General features: G+C 45.5%; 1 protein-coding gene across 1 annotated transcript; it reads right to left on the bottom strand.

Annotated features, from left to right (window-relative positions):
* On the bottom strand, nucleotides 1–26,927 carry CTSC (cathepsin C). The gene is made up of 7 exons (XM_040426364.1): nucleotides 26,718–26,927; nucleotides 23,256–23,401; nucleotides 20,968–21,128; nucleotides 16,634–16,789; nucleotides 14,590–14,702; nucleotides 13,668–13,799; nucleotides 1–776 (listed from the first exon to the last, which is right to left on the bottom strand). The coding sequence occupies exons 1-7, from the start codon at nucleotides 26,890–26,892 to the stop codon at nucleotides 274–276; spliced, it is 1,386 nt and encodes a 461-aa protein (XP_040282298.1). The 5' UTR covers nucleotides 26,893–26,927; the 3' UTR covers nucleotides 1–273.
* Nucleotides 26,928–27,686: the final 759 nt, after the last annotated feature.

Raw genomic sequence — 27,686 nt, 5'->3', positions numbered from 1 at the left:
AGATTTTCCCTGTTGACGGCAAAGCCGTCTATACCCAATAATACCCCAAAGAGAACTGCTGTATATCAGAAAGGAGGGGAAACCCTGTATAATGAATTAGCCAAAAGCCATACACTCCTCTTCCACTATACAAATGCAGAATAATGACCACATATCAAAATTTACTTAGAAATCTGCCGGGCGGTATGGCTGCAAAGGTAAACTTTTGTATTTCCAGCAATGAGCAATCGCACCTCAATCTATACGTACAGGAGGATTTCCCTCTCAGACTCTCTACAATTTTGGAATAGGTGTTGCAGCTACAGCTATACTTTCGATAGCGCACTCATTGGTGCCCCTACGTATCTTGAAGTAACCCTTCTCACCCCAAGACTCTCCCCAGCTGTTCTTCACAATCCAATATTTTTCACCGCTGTTGGAGTCTACTCCGTACCCCACTAAGAGGACGGCATGGTTGGTTATCTGAAACGGGTTGAATTTATCTTGTAGCCCGGTGTGGTGGTAGATGCCTCCCTTATAATACATAAAATCATCATACACTTCGAAGGCTACGGCCAAAGGACCCCCCAAAATCAATTCTAATTTCATGTAGGCTTCGTTGCAGCCTCCGTAGAAGCCGCCCACGTAGTGATATTCTGAGGAGTAGTATCTGTAGGAGCTGTCCTTCAGGGTACAGGGAGTGTCACTGGCGGTGTACGGGAAATCAGACTCTTCTACGATGCCAAAGTCTTGGATGTACTTGCCGGAGATCAGGTAAGGGAAGCCTCCATCACAACCTGCAATGAAGAGGGAAGAAAGCTATGAGTCAACAGTCTACACAAGGAGGAACCATCATCACTGGCTTTCCAAGAGCAAATCCCGGAGCGAGAGAGAGTTAAAAAAATAAATTTAAAAAAATTTATATAAAAGTAGGGCAAGTTTATGACTTCAAGTCGACCCCAGGCCATTTGCTCCTACAGGGTATGGGCCCTGATCGAATCACTGGGATCCCCATGTGATCAGAAGGCTCCTGCCCCAAAGTCTATCCCTTTAAATGCTGTGGTTAGTGTTGATTTTGCCAGAGGACTAGTGGAGCTGAAGCAGTGTATTAGCACTTGCTCCTGATCGGAGGAGCAGCATTCTAGTTCGGCATACTCAACAAGTTAATCTATACAAGACTAAACTTGCTCTGCCGTGTACATGCAGTCTTACAAACATTTTTAGGATTATTGGACATTTTAGGTGGGCAGTGACGAGATTCTACATCTCCTGTATTTAATTCTGTAGAGTGGAGGCTGAATCCTCGGTCTTATGATTTTTACTTTAAAATTACTTACAGTATTTGCTTTGGTTGTGAATTACCGTGCTTTTTTTGAGCCCTCCCCATATATTTGACTCGACCCCATGATACGGTACAGAACATTATGTCTCCAAGTTGTACACAATGTACTGGCTTGGGGGGGGGATAACTACAGCACTGATCCTCTTAAAAAGGATATGTGCACATTTGGTGGCAATTAATATTTTTTTTATTGCATTGTACTCATTTTGAACCAAGTCATTTTTTCAATAGGTCTTTATTAAAAATGATGAACCGTTTTCCCTGCACAGCTTTGAGTTTATCTACTAGCAGGATATGTTTCTCTATGCTCTGTCAGGCAAGGAGCAGACGGGCTCCTTATCTCTGACATTAAAAACACTCATTATAGCTCAATTTTTATCTTATGGATAAAATGTGGCTTAAATAGATTTTTATGACCCCTTAGTAAAATTAGAGATGAGGGTTATTAGATGACAGACAAAGTGAACGTGCCAGTCACACAGCTAGAAAAGTTTTACACCTTTGTGCCAGAACAGCAATATTTTTTAATAAAGACTAAAATTCGATAAAAAAATAAAAGGTATACATAGCCTTTAAATTATGTGGATCTGGTCTACAAGTGGCCAGCGCTCTGTTAATACACAGGACGTGTTCTGAAGAGAAGATAATTAGCATGTGACAGATGCCAAGTGTAAAAAGGTCTTCAGGGAAAAATATCAGCTTCTGGACTGGGAGGAGGTGTCTGAATGATCACCCCTCAAACAGGAACACAGTTGGTAACAGGGGAATGCCAACTGTGCCTACATAAACTGGACCCTTAAATAGTTTCCCATGAAAAAATATTACTATGTAATATTTTTTAAATGTATATTTGTCTCTTTGGTAGTGCCCTGCTGTTTCTGTAGTGGCCGAAATTCTGGTACAGCTCGTGCATTCAGATGTGGATGGACACGCTAGTAGCTTCTCTGCTCTTAGTGCTGGTGCAGGGATCTCATAGGGAAGCGGCCCAGATACCATTCATCCACACTTTTACAAATTCCCAGAAATATATAGCTGTACCTCTCTAGACCAGCAATCTTCAACCTGTGGCTCTTCAGAGGTTGCAACAAAAATTACAACTCCCATCATGCCCCGATAGCCCTAAGCTCTTTCATCTCAAATTGTATTCCATTTTATATACCAAGGGGGCATCCACTACATCTAAAGGGAGGGAAGGTTCTAGGACATCTGCTGTCAGAGCTGCGAGACTATGTAACCCTCTGCCTATTGGGATTTCACGCGAAAGGTGGGAATTTATCACGGGCTGGATTGAATCTTAGAAGTTGTTTTTTCTTGAGTCTGCACTGACCCAATTTAAAATCTAATTTATCGGAAATTTGATAAATTTCCTGCATCTTTACAAAGGTTACATTAGTCTAGGAGATGCTACTCCATTTTTTTTTTTTAAATCCCCAAGAGTAAGATGGAGCTTTTGTGTTTTTTTTTATTTTTTTTAAAGTTCCATTTTGATGAATCCAGTGTATGCTGAACATAGCCAACTACGGCCATTTTATGAAATGTGAGTAATCCTGGAAAACCCCTTTACCAGATAATCTCATGCACGTTCCAGTTTGGACTCTGACCAATTGACTACCTCAAAGGGTGCAAACTGAAGGTTTTACCATGGCTCTAATAGTCCCCTGATCTGAACATCATTGGAAATCTGTGGATAGACCTCAAAAGGGCAGAGCATGCAAGACGGCCCAGGAATCTCACAGAACTGGAAGACGCCTGCAAGGAAGAATGAATGACAAGCCCTCAAACAAGAATTGAAAGACTCTTGGCTGGTTATATTAAAAAAAAATTAAAAAAAAGGGGGTGCTACTAACCAGGCAGGGTGCCTTTTCTTTTTTTGGCATTTTAATAAAATTAAAAGACAATAAAACAAATTATTTTTGCTAAATACACAGGTCATCTCTAACATTATGCCTTTTGGGGATAATTTCTACAACTTTTTTTTATATAAATATATATTTTATTTTCCAAATCAAAATATTAATACATAAAACAATATCAATCTCAGCGGTGTGCCCAGCATGACAATCATAGACATCCTTACAAGAAAAACTCTACACAGCATCTTAAGGACACCCACAAGATAATATATAATAATAACAATATCAACCCCCCCATTGGCTGCCGTCCACTCCATTCATTATTATATGGAATAGTATCAGTATTTATTATAGCTATACAGCTCTGCGTGCAACTCTCCGTTTCCTTTCAATGTCCTCATATACCCTAATTTTTTGGAGGTATGAACTCCACTCCCTTGCTGAGGGCGGGGAGACAGAGCCCCAATACTTTATCAATATAGCCTTAGCAACCATCAATCCCCGCATCCAAATCCGTCTAACCTGGGGCGGGACTTCCACTTCTGACCCATAATCTCCAAAGATCACTATCAAAATTCCCGGGTTGTAGTTCATTGAACTCTCCTTTTGCAGGGTAGTGAAGACCTCATCCCAATAACTTCTTATTTTGCTGCAGCTCCAGAGCACATGGACATAGTTGGCATTAACATATCCACATTTAGAGCAGCAGCAATCACGATCTTTATTTTGGGGAAATTTTCCCTGTGTTTTCGGCGTATAATACAGTCTATGGAGTATCTTAAATTGAATTAGCCTATGCGCACTGGAAACTGTCGCCTTCCTCACGTTCCTATAAATGGTAGACCACTGTAGTGGGGGGCAATTCAGCTCTTGCTCCCACTTATCTGTACTTTTGAAAGGCGTTACAGTTGCCAGTGCCATTCGGAGTTTCGCATAGAGTCTAGATAACTTCACCTTTTCATACTTCTGGGCATCACAAAAATCAAAAAATAAATTCTCTCGTAGAAAAATAAGACCCCTATTCCTAGAGGTTTCAAATATATGTTTCAAACGTGAATACATAAATAAATCTAATGGTGAGCTATCGGTAAAACCAAATTCCAAAAGTGATTTAAAGCGACCCATATAGAAAAGGTCAGACACCCTATTAATACCATTACGTGACCAATAACCAAAATCTGTAATTTTGAAGAACTCCTCCAGCTCCCCGTTCCCCCACAGAGGGGTAAAAACAAACGGTCCGGAAGATTTAAGGATCTTCTTCAGTCTGTTCCAAACCCTCTGCAGTGAGCACGGGACCAACAAGGACCTCCCCATTCCCATAAACCCAGTCTCCAAACATGCAAAAATATTATCAACTGGTTTATCAAAAACTTTTGTCAAATATCGTGAAAGTAAACTCTTTTGAATAACAGCGCTGAATCTGTGCACATAGATAATAACCTTGAAAAAAAGGTAATGACAGCCCACCATCTGCCTCCGACAACCATAGATACCTCTGCTTTATACGCACCCTCTTCCTTCCCCAAATTAGATCGTTAATCATAGTCTCCAACCTATGAAAAAAGATATCATCGATCCAGATGGGGGAGGCACACAACGGAAACAAAACTATCGGTAGGATAATCATTTTAATCAAAGCTATTCGGTCCGTTTGTGCCAATATCAATTTCCGCCAAGCGCTGATTTTGTCTCTGACTTTATTCAGAACCGGGGCCAGATTAAGATCATAAAACCTATTTATAGGGACCCCAATCTTAACCCCCAGATAATCTAAGGTATCACTAGGGGCCAAAACACGAACTCGCCTCCCCTCATCTAAGGCTTTGCGGTTCAGCGGGAGGAGCGATGACTTTGACCAATTAATTCTATAACCTGATAGTTTACCATATTCTTCTATTACCTCTATGACATGCGAGAGAATTTTCCATCCCTGATCCAGGAACAGAATCACGTCATCGGCATATAAGCTTATTTTATCGCTCACTCCCGCCACCCCAAAACCATCTATACAGTTATCTAAGCGAATCCTGGAAGCCAATGGTTCAATAAAAAGAGCGAAGAGGAGAGGAGACAGGGGACAGCCCTGTCTCATCCCTCTCCGCATCATGACAGGGGAAGAGCTAATACCATTGACACTAATAGATGCAACTGGCTGTGCATATAACATTTGAGTCATTTCCAGGAACGCATTCCCAAGGCCAAAATGGGACATTGTAGCCCACAAAAAGGACCACTCCATCCTGTCAAACGCTTTTGCGGCGTCTAAAGACAGAATGGAGTGGTCTATACTGCCCCCAACAGACAAATTCAGATAAACCCTATATAGACTCATCTGTATTTGCCGTCCCGGGATAAAGCCCGTCTGATTGGGGTGTACCAAACTCGCTATAACCTTCTTTAGACGATTGGCCAAAATTTTAGCGAAAATCTTGTAGTCCGTATTTAAAAGTGATATGGGTCTATATGACCCCATATCACACGGATCCTTCTCCTTTTTTAAGACCAAGATAATCACTGCCTCTCTAAATGATGGAGGTAAAGAGTAGCATGCGCGGGACTCATTCAGGACTGAAAGCAGGATCGGCAAAAGTACTTTAGCATGATACCTATATAAATCAAACGGCAATCCATCTGAGCCAGGGGCTGATTCATATTTTAAAGAGGAAAGGGTCGCCTGAAGTTCCTCTAAAAGAATGGGGGAGTCCAAAAGCTCTCTATCTTGAGAACATAACTGGGGGAGCTCTAATCTTTGAAGATATTGATCCATATCAATGCGACTAAGCGTAGACTCAGATTTATAAAGGGCGGAGTAATATCTCGCAAACTCCTCCCTAATTTCCACTGCAGAGCTCACCCCAACACCCTGTAAGTTCCTAATTTCTCTTATACTAGTAGACTCTCTGGTTGGCCACCAGACGAGCCAAGAACCTGCCCGTTTTACCAGATTCGCAAAAACGATTCTGGCCTTGAAATAGGAGCTTATGTTGTGCTTTTTTATATAGGAGCGTCTTAAGCTGTAAGTTGGCCTCTTTTAACTGATTAATAGATTGCTCCGTATAAGAGTCAATTAATGCTGTGCGTAAACTCCTTATTAAGTCTATCAATTGTTGTTCCCTGTGCCGTACTTCCGTTCTAAATCTGTTAATTTTACTAAAGTATAAGCCCCTTATATGGGCTTTCAAAGCATCCCACACATAGTGAATATGTGCCGATCCTACATTAAAGTCCCAAAATTCGTGAATGTCCTGCTCTATTCTAGCTTGCTGCCCTATCACATCCAACCAGTGCAGGTTCAGTTTAAAGATTCTACCTGTATTCGGGGGCCTCCGAAAATATAACAAGAACTGGGGAGTGATCCGAGATTCCATGAGGTTCATACCTCATTCTCAGGACGCGACCGCACAGATCCCGACTTGCAAATGCCAGATCTATACGGGACATAGACCCAAATGACTGGCTAAAACATGAAAAGATTTTTTTATTGCCATAGAGGTGCCGCCAGATATCAACCAGCGCCAGCTCCTGGCATACAGCAGTCAAGGGGGATCCCGCGCGGCCGCGCCCGGAGAACGACGAGAACCGATCCAGCTCAGGATCCGGTACCGCATTAACCCCTTAAGGACGCAGGGCGTATCGGTACGCCCTATTTCCCGAGTCCTTAAGGACTCAGGGCGTACCGGTACGTCCTAACTTGAAATCACTATTCCGGCGCCCGAGGGGTTAAACGGAACGGGATTTCGGCTGAAATCCTTCAGCCGGCATCCTGTGACAACGCCAGGGGGGGGTCATGTGACCCCCCCGTGTCGGCGATCGCAGCAAACCGCAGGTCAATTCAGACCTGCGGTTTGCTGCGCTTTTTGCAGTTTCTGATGCCCGCGGTCCCTGACCGCCGGGATCAGAAACTTTTGAGTGCCTATAATCAATATTTTTCACCCCCCCCTGCACCCCTGCACGATTTTATGCCGGCGGGTGGTGCGGGGGGGGTGTCGCATGCGGTGGGGGCGGTGCAGGAGGCGGGCGGTGCGGCAGGCGGGATCGCGATCCCCCGCCCGCCTCCCCATGAATGATCGTTGGTGTCTAGTGGGGATACCAGGGTGCCAGCACATTGCTGGCACCCTGGTATAAACGGCTGACATCTGTGCAGATGTCAGCCGTTTAACCCTTTCCATACCGCGGTCCGTACGGACCGCTGTATGGAAAAAGTTAACTGTCGTCGGTCAGGGAGCTCCCTCCCTCTCCATCGGGGGGCTGCTGTGCCTTTGCAGCCCCCCGATGGAGAGGGAGAGAGCCCCCAGAGAGCCCCCCTCAGCCCCGTGCTTACCCTTCCCCGTCTGCGAAGTTCTGAGCAGACTGGGAGGGTTCCCATGGCAACAGGACGCCTGCTCAGGCGTCCTGCTGTCCATGGTGCTGAACAGATCTGTGCTAAAAGCATAGATCTGTTCAGTGTAAGTAAAATACAGTACAGAACAATTTATATTGTACTGTACTGTATTATACAGACATCAGACCCACTGGATCTTCAAGAACCAAGCGGGTCTGGGTCAAAAAAAAAGTGAAAAAAGTTAAGATAAAAAAAAAAAAACATTCATCACTGAATAAAAATTAAAAAAATAAAATACACTACACATATTAGGTATCGCCGCGTCCGTAACGACCTGATCTATAAAACGGTCATGTTACTTTCCCCGCACGGTGAACACCATAAAAATAAAAAAATAAAAACTATGAGAAAATTGAAATTTTGCCCACCTTACTTCCCAAAAAAGGTAATAAAAGTGATCAAAAAAGTCACATGTACGCCAAAATAGTACCAATCAAACCGTCATCTCATCCCGCAAAAATCATACCTTACCCAAGATAATCGCCCAAAAACTGAAAAAACTATGGCTCTCAGACTAAAGAAACACTAAAACATGATTTTTTTTGTTTCAAAAATGAAATCATTGTGTAAAACTTACATAAATAAAAATAAAGTATACATATTAGGTATCGCCGCGTCCGTATCGACCGGCTCTATAAGAATATCACATGATCTAACCCCTCAGGTGACCACCGTAAAAAATAAAAAATAAAAACGGTGTAAAAAAGCCATTTTTTGTCATCTTACGTCACAAAAAGTGTAATAACAAGCGATCAAAAAGTCATATGCACCCCAAAATAGTGCCAATTAAACCGTCATCTCATCCCGCAAAAATTGAGACCCTACTCAAGATAATCGCCCAAAAACTGAAAAAACTATGGCTCTTAGACTATGGAGACACTAAAACTTTTTTTGGTTTTAAAAAGGAAGTTATTGTATAAAACTTATATAAATAAAAAAAATTGTATACATATTAGGTATCGCCGCGTCCGTGACAACCTGCTCTATAAAATTACCACATGATCTAACCTGTCAGATGAATGTTGTAAATAACAAAAAAAAAAAAAAGTGCCAAAAAAGCTATTTCTTGTTACCTTGCCGCACAAAAAGTGTAATATAGAGCAACCAAAAATCATATGTACCCTAAACTAGTACCAACAAAGCTGCCACCTTATTCGGTACTTTCTAAAATGGGGTCACTTTTTTTGGAGTTTCTACTCTAGGGGTGCATCAGGGGGGCTTCAAATGGGACATGGTGTCAAAAAAAACAGTCCAGCAAAACCTGCCTTCCAAAAACCGTATGGCATTCCTTTCCTTCTGCGCCCTGCTGTGTGCCCGTACAGCGGTTTACGAACACATATTAGGTGTTTCTGTAAACTACAGAATCAGGGCCATAAATAATGAGTTTTGTTTGGCTGTTAACCCTTGCTTTGTTACTGGAAAAAAAATATTAAAATGGAAAATCTGCCAAAAAAGTGAAATTTTGAAATTGTATCTCTATTTTCCATTAAATCTTGTGCAACACCTAAAGGGTTAACAAAGTTTGTAAAATCAGTTTTGAATATCTTGAGGGGTGTAGTTTCTTAGATGGGGTCACTTTTATGGAGTTTCTACTCTAGGGGTGCATCAGGGGGGCTTCAAATGGGACATGGTGTCAAAAAAACAGTCCAGCAAAATCTGGCTTCCAAAAACCATACGGCGCACCTTTCACTCTACGCCCCGCTGTGTGCCCGTACAGTAGTTTACGGCCACATATGGGGTGTTTCTGTAAACGGCAGAGTCAGGGCAATAAAGATACAGTCTTGTTTAGCTGTTAACCCTTGCTTTGTTAGTGGAAAAAATGGGTTAAAATGGAAAATTAGGCAAAAAAATGAAATTCTCAAATTTCATCCCCATTTGCCAATAACTCTTGTGCAATACCTAAAGGGTTAACGAAGCTTGTAAAATCAGTTTTGAATACCTTGAGGGGTGTAGTTTATAGAATGGGGTCATTTTTGGGCGGTTTCTATTATGTAAGCCTCGCAAAGTGACTTCAGACCTGTAGTGGTCCCTAAAAATTTGGTTTTTGTAAATTTCTGAAAAATTTCAAGATTTGCTTCTAAACTTCTAAGCCTTATAACATCCCCAAAAAATAAAATATCAATCCCAAAATGCTACAAACATGAAGTAGACATATGGGGAATGTAAAGTCATCAAAATTTTTGGGGGTATTACTATGTATTACAGAAGTAGAGAAACTGAAACTTTGAAATTTTTCAAAATTTTTGGTAAATATGGTATTTTTTTATGCAAAAAAATTAACTTTTTTGACCCAATTTTAGCAGTGTCATGAAGTACAATATGTGACGAAAAAACAATCTCAGAACGGCCTGGATAAGTCAAAGCGTTTTAAAGTTATCAGCACTTAGTGACACTGGTCAGATTTGCAAAAAATGGCCAAGTCCTTAAGGTGAAATAGGGCTGAGTCCTTAAGGGGTTAAAGTCACCTGCCACTAATAGTCCAATTTATATCCACAAAAAATCAATGTGCGCTAACTGTGAAAACACTGTTGCATTAAATGGTGGGGGAATATAAATAAAAGCCAATATGACCTCCTGCCCTTTCCAATACCCGTGGAGGAATACAAATCTACCTTCTTTATCTATCAGGTTATCTAGCGGCTGATACTCCATCCCATGATGAATATATACGCTAACCCCTCTTGCATAAGACGAGTAGCAAGCGTGGTACTCAAGAGAGGCCCATCTCCTTTTCAGTATATAAACCCTATCTAATGTAGAATGGGTCTCTAATAGTACCACAATCGCTGGCAGATGGCGGACCACGAGATCAAATACCACCGTCCTCTTCACCCTGTCTCCCAGCCCTCTCACATTCCAAAAAAGAATGTTACACGGCATATCCTATGAATAAACAGAGTTTCTGACCCCCCTTCCTTAACGGAGAGGCACGCATATCTGAACAGCGACGGACGGCAGCCAATCCCTCCCTTAAACCCACCCCCAAAACAAACCCCTACATGGTTGACAGGGCATTTCACAATACCCATCAACCTCTCTCCTACCACCAAACCTCCCCCCTGCCACCTCCCCTCATTAACTTCCCTCCTCACCCACCTTCCGTATTTTTCATAGACCCTTTAAATCCAACCATTGCACCACTTCCGACTGTGGAAAAAAAACGCACAGAATCATTGTATACCACTCTCAATTTAGCGGGATATAACATTGAATAGGTAATCTTAGCTGCAATCAATCTTTTTTTCACATCAAAAAAAGATCTTCTTTTATTTTGGGTCTCTCGCGAGAAATCGGGAAAAATTGATATCAGATTACCGTTAAATTTTATATTTTCTACTTCTCTTTTGCGTCTAAGGACCCAATCCCGATCCTTTGAGCAAACAAATTTTGCCAGGATTGCCCTGGGAGGGGCCCCTGGAGGAGGTTTTTTAAAGGGGATTCTATGGGCTCTTTCCACACAGAAGGTAGATACATCATAGTCTGGTCCCAGACTTTCTACCAACCACTTCTGAATGAAATTCGGCAGGTTATCTTGTTCTGCCCCTTCTGGGAACCCTACTAACCGCAGGTTATATCTACGAGACCTATCCTCCAACTCTGCCACTTTTTCCCTTAACCAAGCGTGGTCTTCATCTACCTCTTTTAGTCTGTTCTTTAATATACCATTTTCTAAGGTGACAGAGTTGACTGCAGACTCCAATTCCTTCACCCTTAGTCTCAACTTCAACATTTCATCTCTTATTATGGTAACATCACCTTGGACTACTGCAAGTGAAGAAGTCAACTCTGCCACCGAAGTATTAGTAGCGTTTACTACTCCCAGTATATCCTGGAGTTTCCTATTAATGCTATCAAAGCCTTCAATCTGGGAGGAACTGCCCTTTGGTAAACCCTGTTCTAACTGATCCGTATTCTCTAATCCTGTCTCAATCTGAGAAGCAGATCTATGTACACCTCCTCTGGTTTTAGGTGGTGGTGACTTCAGAAATTTATCTAACCGGGCCTGTGGACTCCCCCCTGATCCTCCTTTTGGGGAGGTCACTCCTCCCGATTTACGAAATTTTGGCGGCATTTTAATCTAAATAAATAAACTACAGTTATACAGACAGTTCACCGCCCCAACTCTAGACCAAACTCAGCCCCACAGAATGCCGGTTATTGATAGTATCAAAAGGTCATAGGCAGGAGAAAGTAATTTACAGAAATATATATCCCCACACAAGAGCGGATACCAGGAAGGTACACACCCCTACCCGCAAAATAGTTACAGACTAGAGAGATAGTTACATCCCCCAATTATAAACGGTTACAGGTAATTGTATAACAGTCATCACCTAGGGCAGAAATAAGTACATAGCCACTAACAAACAAAATCTAACTAATAATCATTCTATAGGGATCATATACATGAAGATGTAACAGGAGCACTAAATAACTATCTCTTTTCCGTCATCCCGCTATAGAGCGCCCAAATAAGTTCCCCCCTGACGACTGCAATTTTCACAGGGGCAATCCATCCAAGACGGACCATCCAAATAAATAGATAGAGGGAGACCTAACATCCATCCATAGAAAAGGGTCATCCTGGGCCTTGCCGCTTCATCTGTAAAGAGGGGGGGGGGGGGGGGGGGGTACCATTCCTTAAGTTCCTTAAGTTCTTAAGTCCTCAGGACCCAACTCCAATGACCACAACGAGCCATACAGCTGGCAGGGGTCCGACAGGAATCCAACAAGGGCCACAGAGTTCCGGAAAGTATAGTACCCCCCGACCTCACACCGCCCCCCCCGCAAACAGCACCAAACCACTGCCGTCTCCCAAAGGATGCTAGTGTGCTAATAAATGAGAGGCAGCACCGACTTCACCTGCCAGACACCAAACCCAGGCTCTCCACTCCACCCACGGACACCGCGACTCAGAAACCCAGCAGGCTCACCAGCTCCAGCGCCCCCAATACCTCACAGGCAGCAGACCACATGCAGGCAAAACACAGGGACAGCACCGATCAGAGGCAACGATGAGGCGGGTCACAGCCGGCAGCGAACAAGGGACAGAGCAAATACCATAGAGCGGGCCGCGGGTAGGCAGCGGATCAAAGGCAGGCACCGCATGTCAGCAGCAGGCGGCCGGCGGGAGAACAAAACGGCAGGCAACAAACCGCATCCAGCAGCAGCAGAAAAATCACCCAGGACGGACAACAGACGGCAGGCAGGTCGCGGCAGGCGGCAAGTCTAAGCTGCTGGTGACAAATCCCATCAGGCAAGTCACATCAGGAGGTTGCACTAGGTCAGTCACGATCCCATCGATCCCATCTGGGCTCGATTAACCAGGGCCAGTCCGGTCTAGTATCGGCGTTCCTGCGGAAACACACATCCAGGAGCGAGGTGGAGGAGAGAGGAGAGGGCAGCCAGAGGAGGAGCGCGGCACCCTACGTCATGCCGCTTCTACTGACACCCGATAATTTCTTCAACTTTAACTGTTCACAGCAATTTGACCAGGGGTGCCCAAACTTTTGCATGCCACTGTCTATATTCTATCAGGCCATACTTCACTTCTGAATAGGCACACTCCAGTTCTGCTGTAATTCAAGATTTTTAGCACCAATTTTGGCAGTCAATCTGAAGTGACTAGCCAGAGGTGTGGCTACAAACTTCTTGGCTTGTGGAGGCTTCACCCCGCTGTGACGCTCTCTTTCAGACAGCCTCCTGATGCAGTGTGATCTCCAAAACTGGGTCTTCATGAGACCACGCTGTAATATAGCTTCTGACAGGACAGCGTCTAACTCAGACCGGAGTGAGACGCCATCGCAGAGAAAAGCACTCTGCAGCCGTTGGGCTCTTCTCTGCAAAAAAACTACACTATTAGGAACCCACATAAGATTACTTAACATATATTCAGTGAGAAATGTACAGTATAGACAAAGTGAAATGTACAGCATATAAAGAAGTACTCTATGTACTGTCATACAGGACCACAAAAATGCATTTTCTCCCACATAAAACTAGGCTTATACAGAAATATAACTAAAGCAGTTTTGCAGGGCACAACACTGCCAATCTGTGGCTTTACTACAGGGATGGCATGCTTCTCATGCCCAGGAGGGTTACTCACCTTGGGAGTAATTACTGCAGGAGACCACCTGTTGGGGACTCAGGACGGGAGTCTGCTGAAGTCTGGTCTGAACACGGATACGGGATTCCAGCATTCCCATGGTTGCAAAGGAGTAGCAGCTACCACAAGAACCTAAAGACAAAGCACATGTAAGTCTTCTCCCAAGTTTAAGGATATGTCCACAATTGCTGTTACAGGTTTTTATGCAGCATCTTCAGATTTTTTTTATTTTTTTTTAGCAATTCACATGTGGCTGAATAAAATAAAAATCCTTGAGGTGCAGATGTTAAATGGTCCATCAATATCAGATGGGTGGGGGTCCAACACCCAGAACCCCCGGCGATCAGGTATTAGAGGCCAGCGCTCCATGAGCACCACAGCCTCTTCCTAGGCCATGTGCCACCACCGGATATCGGACATGTGGCTGAGCTGCATTACCAAGCACTGCCATTATACAACGTACCGTTATGTACCTGAGAGGGGTTTACTTTCTAAATGCGTTGCAATTTTGTTCAATAAATTTGTCAACTTTAGGAGAACTATGGAATCTCAGTTCATTTCTAATTTTTTTTTTTACTTTTCTACATGTATGGCGCTGTGATTGGAGAGTTGCCAGGAGCCCGTTGCACTCACCAGAGCTCCAGTGAGAACGATGGCTCCCTGGAACAGTGGGGGTGCTAGAACTCTAACCCCCTGAGGGTAGGTCATTATTTTCTGGATAACCCTTTCAAAAACTGCACCACGTACTGTGCATTTTCACACTGGATTTCACCCTTTCCAATGCAAAGCATGAAATCTGCTACAAAAATAAATAAAATCGTATTATTTGGTGCATTTCTCTGCGGCAGAAAACCTGCAGCTAATCAGTCACGTTTGGACATCGCTTTACTCTAATGATTAAGTATAGGCTTTATGACAGTACCTTGATTTCTAACAGGGCTGACGAAGCTATACCCGTCAACATCACGCCAGTCCCAAGCATCGGGGAGACCTTGATACTTCTGGTCAGTGGGCAGAGGCGCTGGAGGTGGAATACTGGAGGATAAAGAGAAAGTTAGATGCCGGATCTGCCAGTGGTTATTGCTCTTCTACACGCTGCTGTGATGAAAACCCATTCTCCTGGGTCCACATCAGATTCACAAAGCATTGGCTTCCACAAGGTGTGGCAACTAATGGACTACAACAATAAAACACCTGAAAAGTGAGGTTAAAGGTCATTTCCACCATATAACTAGACGTGAATTTACATTAAGTGCAAGTAGTGACAGAGGCGTAAGGTGAAGCTCCTCGGCCCCAATAGAAAGGCAATATGTTATAGGTGCTTTCGGGACACTGCTACCTCCACACCCTGTATAGTTCTATGCCAGTGCGGTGACATGGTTTAAAAGGTCAGGGGGGGGGGGGGGTCCGTGAAGTGTGCTCTGTGGACGGCCAAACTGGCTGCAGAGGATGTGTGGTCAGGGTGAAAAATGCAGCAGCCCAAGCTTAATCATTCATTTTCAGTCAACCACTTCCTGTGAAATTGTTAATCCTGCTATTTTACGGTGACTCTTTGGCCGTTTCTATATGATTTGGTTTACCGTTAAATTACAAGTTTTAGAAACCAGTCAAAGAAATTTTATTGTGTCAGTTTGTAACAGAAATCACTGAAAAAAATAAAAAAAATAAGTGATGAGGGGCTCCGATATGTTCCTGACTGGAAGATATTGGCAACGTTCTCAGCTTTTAACATCGGCCTGAGGAATTAGCTAGTATTGTCAGTTGCTTATCATTTTAGTGCATTTTTTTCAGTGATGTGTATATTATATATATATATATATATATTTTTTCTTTCATCTGCACAATGTCATTTTGTGCGAGATGTCCTTGTGGTGCATGCGGTCCGGCCCGGCATCCTCCATTGTATGCATTTTTTGCTGGGGATTGCTGTTATCTGCGGACCGCATGCGGAGGAATAGCTCCCCCGGTTGTAGACACTCTAGTGTCTGGATTTGGAGCATTTTCACCTGTTTAGGCCACTTTTTTCAGTGAGTTTTTTGCCGTTTGTAACAGACATGAGATAGTCATGATTAGAAGCGTGCTGCTCATCAGCTGACTTCTGCTGTTTGACCAAGAGACGGAATTATACAGGCTCATGTATACATCGCTAGGACACTCACTCTGACCAGCTCATAGGAGTCTATAGAGATACTGACTTCCGTTTCACACAGTTTGGAGAGTCAAATGGTGCAACAGCAGAAGGGAGCTGATCAGTCCTTAACAGCATTTGACGTGTACATGAAGTGGCGTGCTGCGGCTGGACACCATCACAGCTAAGAAGAATGAGACACCCACTGAGGAAGTCAGATGTCTCCCTGTAACGATGGTCTGAATTAGTATACCAAAAACAGCGGGACACAGAAGCTGAGTATTCCCCCCCCACCCTTTTCAAGAAGGGTTTGCATCTACAGGGGCTGCACTACTGGGAAAGCATACCAGTTTGATACAAAAACCCATGAAAGGTCCTCCTTAGGTCACTCCATGTATTCTTTAACCTCCTCGGTGTTCAGAATCTCAGGCAGACCATCAGTCTGGCCAGAGAGCACTCCTGTAGGAACTCCATTAGAGCGTTACCATGCTCAATGCCATGTGCTATGAATGTAAGTAAGCCTTTCTGAAGGAAGTGTTCCTTTGAAGGACCCATATACATCTTGCTCAATGATTCCTTAGGAAGGCACCATGCTGGAATGCACCACCATGTTGAAGACCCCCGTTTGCCCACCCCTGAATTCACCCCCGCTGTACCATGTCCGGTCTCACTAGTGATTTGCAACCCAGTTGACCACATTATATCAGTAGACTAGACTTTTTTTTTGCAGTCTTTGGATTTTAGTATCTGAAGAATATGTGGGCAGATTCCACACATTTAGTGGCCATTACAAGCAATAACACCACACCAAGATCTACAGTCATAATAGACAATGTACCTTGGAATTTTAGATTTACGTCCGCCAGCCCTTCTCAGAAGATCCTCCATTGACAGTCCATCCAGTTCCAGGTAGGCGCCTGCAGTCCACGATTTCTGAACAGAGTTGATCTGTTGCACTAGTCCAAGGTTGCTTTTGAAGGGTGTGCTCGAGAGCCTGGAGGAGGAATGGGGCAACATCAAGTAAATGTAATCTAGTCCGACCATCACAGGGGCCAGGAAGCGATTTCTCATTGATACACATAGGAGCCATGTATATCTGGGCGAAACGTGCTGAAGTCCCCCAGATGTCCTGGTTGCAGAGCAAGCGCTAAAATTGCATTCTTTGCCTTTTTAAAGGAAATGGTGGCATCAGGTTAGATCAGAACCAGTCCCATCATAAGAGCAATGTAGTAAGCAGTAAGGGATATTAGGGCTGCATCTTTTCAGACCATTCACCACAAACCCTAAAAGGAGCACCAATATGCCTTATTCCGTGTTGCAGTCAATAGGCATTTCTAACAGAAGGCAGGATGTAATGATCCGCAAAATGTGGAACGCATGTGGCCAGTATCCATATTTAGCAGATGCGCGATTTGCAGACTGCAAAAAAACCTGATACGGTTGTGTGCAGGAGGCCTAACTTACACACTCCCAAACATTCATTAAAAGGGTTATTCCATCTTAAATTAGTGCCATCTCTAGAATATGTCACCACTTAATGATTTGGGGGAGATGGACCCTGTCTCACCCCATCAGGCGAATTAATGGGCCACATCCCCGATTCAGAGGTGAGATCCCTTCACAGCAGAGCTCCTGGCCCCATCAACTTGAGTAGAACTGTGATGCCATTGCCCTGCATGGCAAGACGGAAGAGGGCCAGGGGCCAGACACTACCCCATCATAAGGCCTTCTTTGCGTGTCCATGCTGACTTCTGTGAAAAGATGGTCAGTGGTTCATCCATGAAGACATCCATTAACGGATCGTCTTATCTTAGCTGATAAGTGTGTGTCCCACCTCTGCGACCTGCACCTAAACTTAGAAAAAAAAAAAAAGTCTGCAAAGTAATGGAGGGCGCACCACACATGCACAGCCGCCCTCCATTCATTCCTATGGGAGTGCTGAAAACAGCTAAACACTGGCTCAGCTATTTTCATTTGGCCCCATAGAAGTAAATGAAGCAGTGATTGTGCGCCTCCCATTCATTTCAACAGGACTTCGAAAAAATAGCCAAAGCATGCTGCACTCCCATAGGAATAAATGGAGGGTGGCCGCACATGGGTGGTGCGCCCTCTGTCACTTTTCGGGCTCAGTTCCAAGTATAGGTGTGAGTCGCAGAGGTGGGACCTGCACCTCAGACATTCAGGCAATATCACTAACTATATGCCCCCAGTGTATCTTGGGGATTTAACCCATTGCAGAGGGTGTTCGAACGAGGATCAGCAACCTTTGGCACTCCAGCTGCTGTGGAACTACAACTCCCAGCATACAGTTACTCCGCTGATTTTGTAACTCCCATAGAAGTGAAAGGAGGATTCTGGGAGTTGTAGTTTCAGTACGGCTGGAGTGCTGGAGGTATTCAATCCCTGTTGTTGAGTGAAATCTATGGCAAACGTGCAGTAATTGATGAATTCTACAAGGGATCGACCGATTATCGGTTTGGCCGATATTATCGGCCGATATTGAGGATTTTGAACGTTATCGGTATCGGCATCTATTTTGCCGATATACCGATAACGTATTGGGAACACAGAACGCTCTGCTCTCAGCGCTCTCTGTGTTCCCTCCGCAGCACAGGGGAGAAGGAAGCAGTGTCTCCTCCCCCTGTGCTGCTGCTGCCGCCAATGGCAGGAGAGGAGACAAGAGGAGGGGAGGGGCTGTGGCCGCTGCACCACCAATGAAGATGAGTCTCTCATTAATTCATATACAGGAGGCGGGAGCTGCAGAATCACATAGCCGGCTCCCGACCTCTATGAGCAATAGCTGCGATCCGCGGTAGTTAACTCCTCAGGTGCCGCAGATCGCAGCTACCGCTGATAGAGGTCGGGAGCCGGCTATGCGATTCTGCAGCCAGCTCCCGCCTCCTGTATATGAATGATCGATAGACTTATCTTCATTGGTGGCACAGTGTGCCCCCCCCCCCCAAGCCCCCCAGTATTAATCATTGGTGGCGCAGTGCGCCCCCCACCCCCATCCCGGCCAATAGTAAAAACATTGGTGGCGCCAAATTATCAGTATCTGCCCTAAAAAATCAATATCGGTCGATCCCTAAATTCTACAACCAATTCTACACCATTTGGTGCGGATTTTGCTGCTGTGGAATTCCCTCCAACAGAGAAAATCCACAGAGGCCCTGCCCCCACCCTTAAAGGGCTTTTCCAGGATTTTTATATCCATGGCCAGTCCTCAGGGGTAGATTATAAATAAAAGTCAGACCCCCGCTGATCAGCCGTTCCCAAAAGTCTCAGGCACCAAACTACTCAGTGTAGACCCAGCATTGGAACAGCTGATTGACAGGGGGTGTCACAGGGTTTGACAAATTTCCTTGGAATCTAGGAGCCAGCTAAAAAAGTTAGGAGCCAGGCGGAGCCGCGTCATAAAATCTATATTGCGATATAATTTTAAGCATGTGCGATATATATCGCGATATATTGTTTTCTATTTTGGTGGGGGGGGTTGTTTAAACTTTTTTTTTTTACTTTATTTAATAACTATTAGCCTCCTTAAGGGCTAGAACCCTTGTCATAGAGCTCTATTAGGGTGAATAGGACTTTACACTCTCCCTGCTGCCCTGTGCACACAACAGCAGCCAGACTCTGATCAGCCCCCTCTGGTAACAAACCCACCCCCCCTCCCTCCCCAGTATTAATCATTGGTGGCAGTGGCCACAGGGTCCCCCTCCTAGGGCAACTGAAGAAGTCACTGACTAGTTTTCACTCTTGAGTCAGGTGGAAAATCTGTTTAATATTAGAGCAAATGAACAAAATGCACAAAAAAAATAAAAATTAATAGTGTTAGTCACTATATACTATAGCTTGCTGAAGGCGATGTGCATCGGCACATGCATTTCATTGTACAGTATGTGCCGGCTGTCTTGTTTTTACAGTATGCATTAGGCGGTGTTATATCTCCATCTTTGTCCTGTGCTCCTAACAAACCCATCTTTACCACAGGCCGTTATCAATTAGTGCAGTATATAGCCAGAGGCCGCTCTCCGTGAAGTCACTCGAGTCCAGCAGGTACAGAGAGGAGCTATTACAGAGTAGGTCCCATCTAAAAGAGGTCACCTTGTTGCGGTAGATGGGCAGAGATGATTATGAGCATGTTGTCTTGTATTTTTAGCCATGGCGATATGCTCATTTCATTGTACAGCATATGCTGACAAACTGTTTTTATCTGTTAATATTCTCCCCACCAGCAACAACAAGTTTTCTGCATGAACAGAGTCGCACTCCTCAAGGTCGGTTTTAGATGGCCATGTGACAGCCACGGTTTCAGGACTGACCACTGCATTACCGTGATCTGTACTCAGCAGGAACCTCAGAATCATAGGAGAGTTGACCTGCAGTCTGGGCTGGAACTCACAAGGATACAGAAGGTTCAGGTCAGCCGAGCCATGGTCTGTCCAGGGCATGTAGACATCCCAAAGACAGTTTCTCCCACCCCACACAAGACCTAAAACCAGCCTGAGACAAATGCCCCTTATACCATCTTCTCACATAGTCCACGAAGTAAGATCACCAGCAGTCAGCAATTCAACCAAACTCCTTAAATGTGGATTTAAGTTTCCATAGCTCAAAGTCTTAATGTGCAAATCGCAGATCTGCAAAACACAGATGGAGTCTGTGCGTTCTGCAATTTACGGAACGGCACGGACAGCCATTAATATACCTGCCTATTCTTGTCCACAAAACGCGGACAATAGGACAGGTTATATATTTTTTTTTCGGACCACGGAACGGAGCAACGGATGCGGACAGCACACGGAGATCTGTCCGCATGTTTTACGGCCCCATTAAAGTGAATGGGTCCGCACCTGAGCCGCCAAAACTGGCTCGCATGTGGACCAAAACGGTCGTGTGCATGAGGCCTAAACCACAGACCTGTGCTGTCCATTGTATCCATTCACTGACATTAGTCAGTGGGTGACACCACGGAAGCATGCCTTTTTTGTCTGCGATTACGGATCCTCATGCACACATGGTCTATTAGGTCCTTGAAAACCACCAGTGTTTGGTCAGTGGTTTTCACGGACCACTGGCAGGAGATGTTCTGGAAACTACATTTTCAGCGTAGTAGTGTCCAGACACGGAGGCGGGTTCATTTCCAAAATGTCTTAATACACCAATACTCACCATCCTCCTTTCGGAAAAGGGGCAGGGTTTACTTTGTCACCCGAGCTGGATGATACTTTCTTTCCGACAAAGCAGGCCCAGTTACGCCCCAACACATCATGCACCCAGCCAGGGAAGGTCTCATGACAGTAACTGGTGACGTTTCCTTCATGTTCCTCATACTGAAAATTGAGAGAAGAAGGCCGATGAGCACAGCTAACCACAAGCTAACCTGACGTGCTTTACAGAAAAGCTACAACTGCAAATTTTACCATACTTCCAATTTATGAATCATGAACCACACAAGGGACCAGGAGTCTGAACCTGCAGTCACACCTCCTACCATCTGTCCCCTACATCTTGTAGATTTGCACGTAGTAAGGAGCAGATAGAGGGATGGCGTTCACATGTTCTGAAATCCACAATTAAAACAACCACGATCTGCCATGTAAAAGTGTGAATATTTTATATTTTTTAATGTGGTTATTTGGGGGGAAAAAAAATTATTTAAATAAATATTCACTGTGTTTTGTTGTGGGGTAGATAGAGATATATATATATATATATATATATATATATTCCATGGAAATAAGTATGACACTTCGTTCTTGGGATTCTGCAGAGGAATAACCCCACTAAATGTCAATGGAGCCAATCACATGCAGATCCACGTCAAGAAGGTCAATTTATGGATGGGAGAATATACACTTAGGCCCCTTTCACACAAGTAGTGCGGAACGTGTCAGGATCCATTCACTGAAAGGCTGATGGTTTTGCATGTAAGTGGAGTAAGTTTTGTCGGCACTGTTCAGCGTTAGTTTTTTCCATCTGGATTGCATGAGTTTTTACGGGTGTGAAGAAAAACACAGAATACTACACGGCATCCTTCAGTGGAAAAAAAAAATAAAAAGTTGCATCCAGATGCCATGCATGTGCTGTCTTTTTCCCCACTGACCTAAAATTGACCCGTCCAGTGTGAAATACAGATGAAGATAGAACATGGTGCATGAAATAAGCCTGAGGGTACAAGCACACAACCATGCATCTTGTGGAAAGAGCAAATCCACAAAATACAGATTCCTGTGCATGATGCCATAGACTACAAAGTTTGTTTGTAGTCTGTTACCAAGGAGACACAAAATAGATTTTTAATAAAGCTTAAAGAGGACCTTTCACTAGTTTAAAAACTAACTATCAGTGGGCAGAGCGGCGCCCAGGGGTCCCCCTGCACTTACTAGTATGTCTGGGCGCCGCTCCGTTCGCCCGGTATAGGCTCCGGTGTCTGCAGCTCCCTCTGGGACTCCCAGGCTATGAGCTGTGCGCTACGATTGGCCAGCGCTGCAGCAAGGGACAACCCTAATACAAAAACTCTGCCCAGTACAACAGAGGGAGCTGCAGACACCGGAGCCTATACCGGGCGAACGGAGCGGCGCCCAGACATACTAGTAAGTGCAGGGGGCCCCCTGGGTGCCGCTCTGCCCACTGATATAGTTAGTTTTTAAACTAGTGAAAGGTCCTCTTTAATAAAGTTGATTTCAGATACATAAAACACACGTGGAATAAACCAGTAGGGCATGTCTACAACAATCAATTTGCGGTGGAAAAATCTGCTCAAGCTACTTGCAGAGCTGTTGTGGGTTTCTCCCTCTGCATTGTAAAGTGTAAAAGCCGCAGTGGACACTGACACTCGGCAGGTCAATTTATGCTGCACCGCGAGAATGGCATTTCCTAAAAGGTCATCCACTTTCCTGGTACGGAAAAGTGGTGTCAAATCTGCGGTGTCCGTTGCGTGGCCGTAGGTTGCCTAGATTGAGCAGTCTTGTTTTACATTGCAGGTCCCCCTACGGGTATGTGAATACATCAGGCACAAACTACGCTGTCCGGCCTAGAAAACCTGCACCAGAATGTGCAGAGAAATCCATAAACTACCCGAGGACCTGGTGCAGATGTCACTCACTGCGTCACAATGAAAGAAGTTTAGGAGGTGAAAATCTGCAAGACTTTCCAAGAGAGGACATGCATCTGAGGAGCCACAGCAGATTGGTTTATGCTGCGAGTGAATCGGATTTGGATATTGTGGTAAGTACGCGATGTGTGAATCCAACCTACCACAGGCTCTTCCTACTCCAGGTCAGCCAACATGGTGGCAGTGGCAACAGATTACATTCCATTCATGGTAGGAACACCCAAGCCTTCCTGCAAACCATGGGCACAAGGACCAGCACTGGAAGTGGCTTCCAGCTAATAGAGGTTCTCCGCACTCAGAGCCTTCCCTAATCTAAGCCAGAGCTGGGACAGTCCGCACCTACCTTGAAGAAGGCAAACCACTTGTAACCATTCACTACGATTTCAAAGCCTTGATTGTAGATGATGGTAGCATAGCCAACGTTTCCCCAGCCATCCTCGGCAACGTCAAGCTGTTTGATGGTGAACTTTACAGTCTTTTCCACTGGTCCTAGAGAAAATAGAAAAAAAAAGTCCTAGTGTCACTTCTTGCTCAACCACATACCAGCCGAGGCGAACTGGTGATAGACACTACAGGGAAATTTCCCTGTAGGGTCTAACACCCAGAGGGCCGCATGAGCGTCAGTACAGTTGAATACTATGGCAAGGGCGAGACTGTGTGCTGCACTGTGGCATTAGGTTCTGCTGGGGCGGTATTTGTGTTGTGGTACTGCTGGCCCAATCTACGACATTGGGGCCACTTATAGGTTTTATTTTCCAAGGCCACTTTGCGCTTAGTCCGTCCCTTTATACCAGAACATGACCCAAGGAACCATGGACTAATTATTGGGGCTGGCTAATCTATACATTCACGACCACCGCTCCTTTCACCTCCGAGACGGATGATGATAGCACAAGGAAGGCATCTGTAGATTGACCCGAGAATCAAAAAATACAAAAATATTAATATGGTGTCACCAGAGTCCTCTGTGTGAATGGAGCGGTAGCGTGCATGTGTAACCATTGTTGCTTTGTCTACAGGATGGGCGACTACAGTGCTCCGCCATCATACATTGATCACGCACACAACCGTTTATGTATCGCAGTCTGTAAGTTCCGGATACCTTCCATGTGCATTGACCTCACTCCAGTAGAAATGACCGTCTGCAATACAGACAATAGGACGTCTGCCGATAACATCTCCGCGCAGTCTGTGTACAATATGCAATAACCATCGACATGGTTGTGTGCACAAGGCCTTATCCTGAGCATAGGTCTACATCTACATGTTACTGGGCAAACCCCTTAAAGAGGACATTCAATAACAGACCAACAGTGGAAGTCTAGGTGGCACCATATTAGCTTTGGAATTGCATTGGGCACCACAGCAGCTTCATCCTAGAAATCTAAACCCTCCGGTGTCAAAGACACTTCTACAGGAACATCCATTGTTTACTTCACCCAAAACAAAGGGGGGGGGGGGGGGGGGGGTGTCGTCCATCTAAAGACGTCTTGTGGCAGCATCGGCACATAGCGAGAGGACTGTGGTGTGCAGGCGCTGGGCGACAGGTGCCGCTCCCCATCTTTGTCCTACACCATCATGGCGCCCACTGAAGTCAATGCACGGCCATGTAGTAAAATGTTTATGTCAAACGCAGTTCCCATCTCAGAGTTCAGATATGGTTGTGTGCACGAGGCCGTAACCTTTTTTTGGCAGACCTGTTGACTTCAATGGGTACGTGGTCTGCATTTTACAGCCAAGCATAGGACATGTTCTATCTTTTTGAGGAGCAGAAAAACGGATGTGGAAGCACAAGGATTATCCGTGTACTTTCTTCCACATACATATGTCCGTTCCAAAGATAAAATGTCCTATACTTGACCGCAAGACGACGGACCCATTGGAGTCAGAGGACCTCAACCGATCAGCTGTCTGAGAAGGCACTGGTGCCGCAGCCTCCTCACAGCTTTTCTAGGCCAGTGAGGTCTGGAGGATGTGAATGGGGCCGAGTGCAATACCAAGCACAGCCACTATACAATGTATGGCGCTGTGCTTGGCGCGCTGATAGAAGGCTGCGAGCGCCGATGCCTTCTCAAGCAGCTGATTGGAAGGGGTCCCGGGTGTCGGACCCCCACTCATCTGATACTGATGACCTATCCAGAGGAGACAGGAATACCCCTTTAACAGGTCATGAGACAGAATAAAGGTGGAATCAGGGGCCAGCCCCTACGCTGGGTTTTTAGTAAAGCAGAAGCCAGAGCCACGGCTAACAATCTGGTAGGAGTGACAACCAGACTGGCCCCCACGTGTTGGCGTTTTGATGGATAGCGTCTCAGCAAGTGACACCAGGATTTGCAACACAAGGAGAATGTTGACTAAGGGCACTTTCACACTTGCGGCAGAGGATTCCATCGCCGGACCTGCCTGCCGGATCCGGCAATCCAGACACAAACGGATGCATTTGAAAGACGGATCCGTATGAGTCTCACAAATGCATGGCAATACCGGATCCGTCTCTCCGGTTGTCATCCGGAAAAACGGATCTGGCATTTATTTCTTTGCACTTTTAAAAGGTCTGCGCATGCGCAGACTGGAAAGCTGGATCTGTTTTGCCAGAACCGGCACTAATACACTTCAATGTAAATTAAAGATGCACCGACGGGTGGTATAAGGAAGAAGAACGGGGCGTCTACAGCCGGTGTGCGGCTCGGGCTTTACTGCAGCCACCTGACCTCACACAGCGATCAGTGTCCCACCAGTATAACCAGTCCCTGCAGTTTACTGGAAGCCCATTGCACCATACCGGAAGCTGTTAAACACTGCAGGATTAACCATTTCCCAGCAGTACACAGGCTGCAGCGTAACCCATCCCTGCAACTGAATATCCACATTGTAGCCATGTCCTGTAACACGAGACGGAGTGTAGCAGCAGATCCCAAACCGAAAGTACGAGGCCCCAGCACACTACTCACCCAGCCACCCTCGCTGCTTTGTCCACAGCTGCTGCAGAACATCCATTGGAATTACAGCTGGGTCAAGGGGAGTCACCAAGCTTTTCAGGATAGCAGAGCTGACAATCTATAGCAGCTAATTAGTTACTATAGGAGGAGGCGACTGAGCAGCGCCCCGACACAGCTGCTGCAGAACATCTTCAGCACCAAGTCAGTTTCTACCGCTGAGACTTTGGAGGAAGACGGAAGGGACTTCCCTCATCACGAGACAGAGAGATTGCACAAGAAACAGTGATCACAGGATGCAGGATCCCTGGGCTGCAGAGCATGCAATCTATCATAGCAGATGAGAAAGGGCAAGGAAGGACTCACATGACACCACAGAGCTAACAATCTAGTGCAGACCATTACATGTCATCGGACTGCAGAGCTAACAATCTAGTGCATGCCATTATACAGGAGCAGGCGAGTAATCACATGACTCTGAAATTACAGCCTCGCCCAAAGAGCTCACAACCTATAGCACCTGACTGCATGGAGCAGCTGCTGCAGAACATCTTCAGCAACCACGATGACTCTGATCGCACAAGGACCATGCTGTGCTTGACCCCCTGGGCCGCAGGGATAGCAATCAAAGCAAGTAGGGATAAAAGATGGGCGAGGAAGTGATCACCTGACACAGCAGCAGCCTGGACCACAGAGCTTGCAATCTAGTGCATGCCATTCTATGTGATCACATGACAGGCTAGAACACAGAGCTTACAATCTAGTGCACAGATTGGCAGGGGTTTGGGCTCCTACTTCTACACATGAGCCACTATAAAGCAGCACCCCAACCTCCCGGCCCGGGTCACACGGCACCCGCCCGTTCTCACCCAGCTGGGAGCAGTCAATCTCCCGGCAGTGGCGCCCTCCTTTACTAGGGCTCACTTGGAACTCCCAGGTGCCTTCCAGGTCTGGGAAGGAGCAGTTGGCCGGGGTGTCAGAGGCCCCAGGCCGGCTCCAGACAGCCAGGAGCGCAACCACCAGCAGCGAGCACAGCTTCTCCATCTTCCTTCCCTCTGACCACGGAAGAGAAGACGCGCAAGGGTTAAATAGTGTCAGCAGTCACATGACACAGCGGGAGGGAGGGGGGTCAGACGGTCACGTGATGTGCGGGCGGGAGATCAGATAGGCAGAGCGTGTCCTAGACAGAACTTTGGCCGCCTATAAAAGGTAATGCAAAGCCCGTGCTAGCCAATCAGAGCGCAGCTTTCGTTTTACCACAGAACGGTACGCTGTGAAAGAAATGAGCCGATTGGTTGCTGTGGACAACGGCCCACATTGTGAGCTTTAACCACTGGTTCAGACCTGACTCAAACAACCAATCAGCTTCCAGCTCTTGGGCCTGAGGTAAAATGAAAGCAGCACTCTGGTTGCTGTGAGTAACCGGTTTCCCCTGACAACGCAGCGATGTACTGACTGATATCACCAGGGAGAAGCAGCCCCGTGGCGCCCACTGAAATATGGAATCAATAGATGTGCTGACCACATTCGTGGCTCCGTTCCGCGGCGCCGAAAAAAAATATAACATGTCCTATTCTTGCCCGCGCTTTGCTGACGCCCGTTCCGCAAATTGCGGAAGGCAACACGGGCGGCTTCCGTTTTCTGCAGAACCACGGATTGCGGACCGCAAAAAACGGCACGGCCGTGTGCATATGGCCTTATTCCATCAACATAGTATGTCCCAATAACTAGGACACATTTCGGCTAAATGCCTTCATCAACAGGTATCAAAAGCGTCCTGGTTGTTGGGACATACTGTGTTGATGGAATAAAGCTGATATTTTCATAAGAAGATACAG

The sequence above is a fragment of the Bufo bufo genome, chromosome 3, assembly GCF_905171765.1.
Source record: "Bufo bufo chromosome 3, aBufBuf1.1, whole genome shotgun sequence".
NCBI lineage: Eukaryota > Metazoa > Chordata > Amphibia > Anura > Bufonidae > Bufo > Bufo bufo.
The sequence above is the reverse complement of the archived record's forward strand: the minus strand, read 5'-3'. Positions and strand labels throughout refer to the sequence as shown.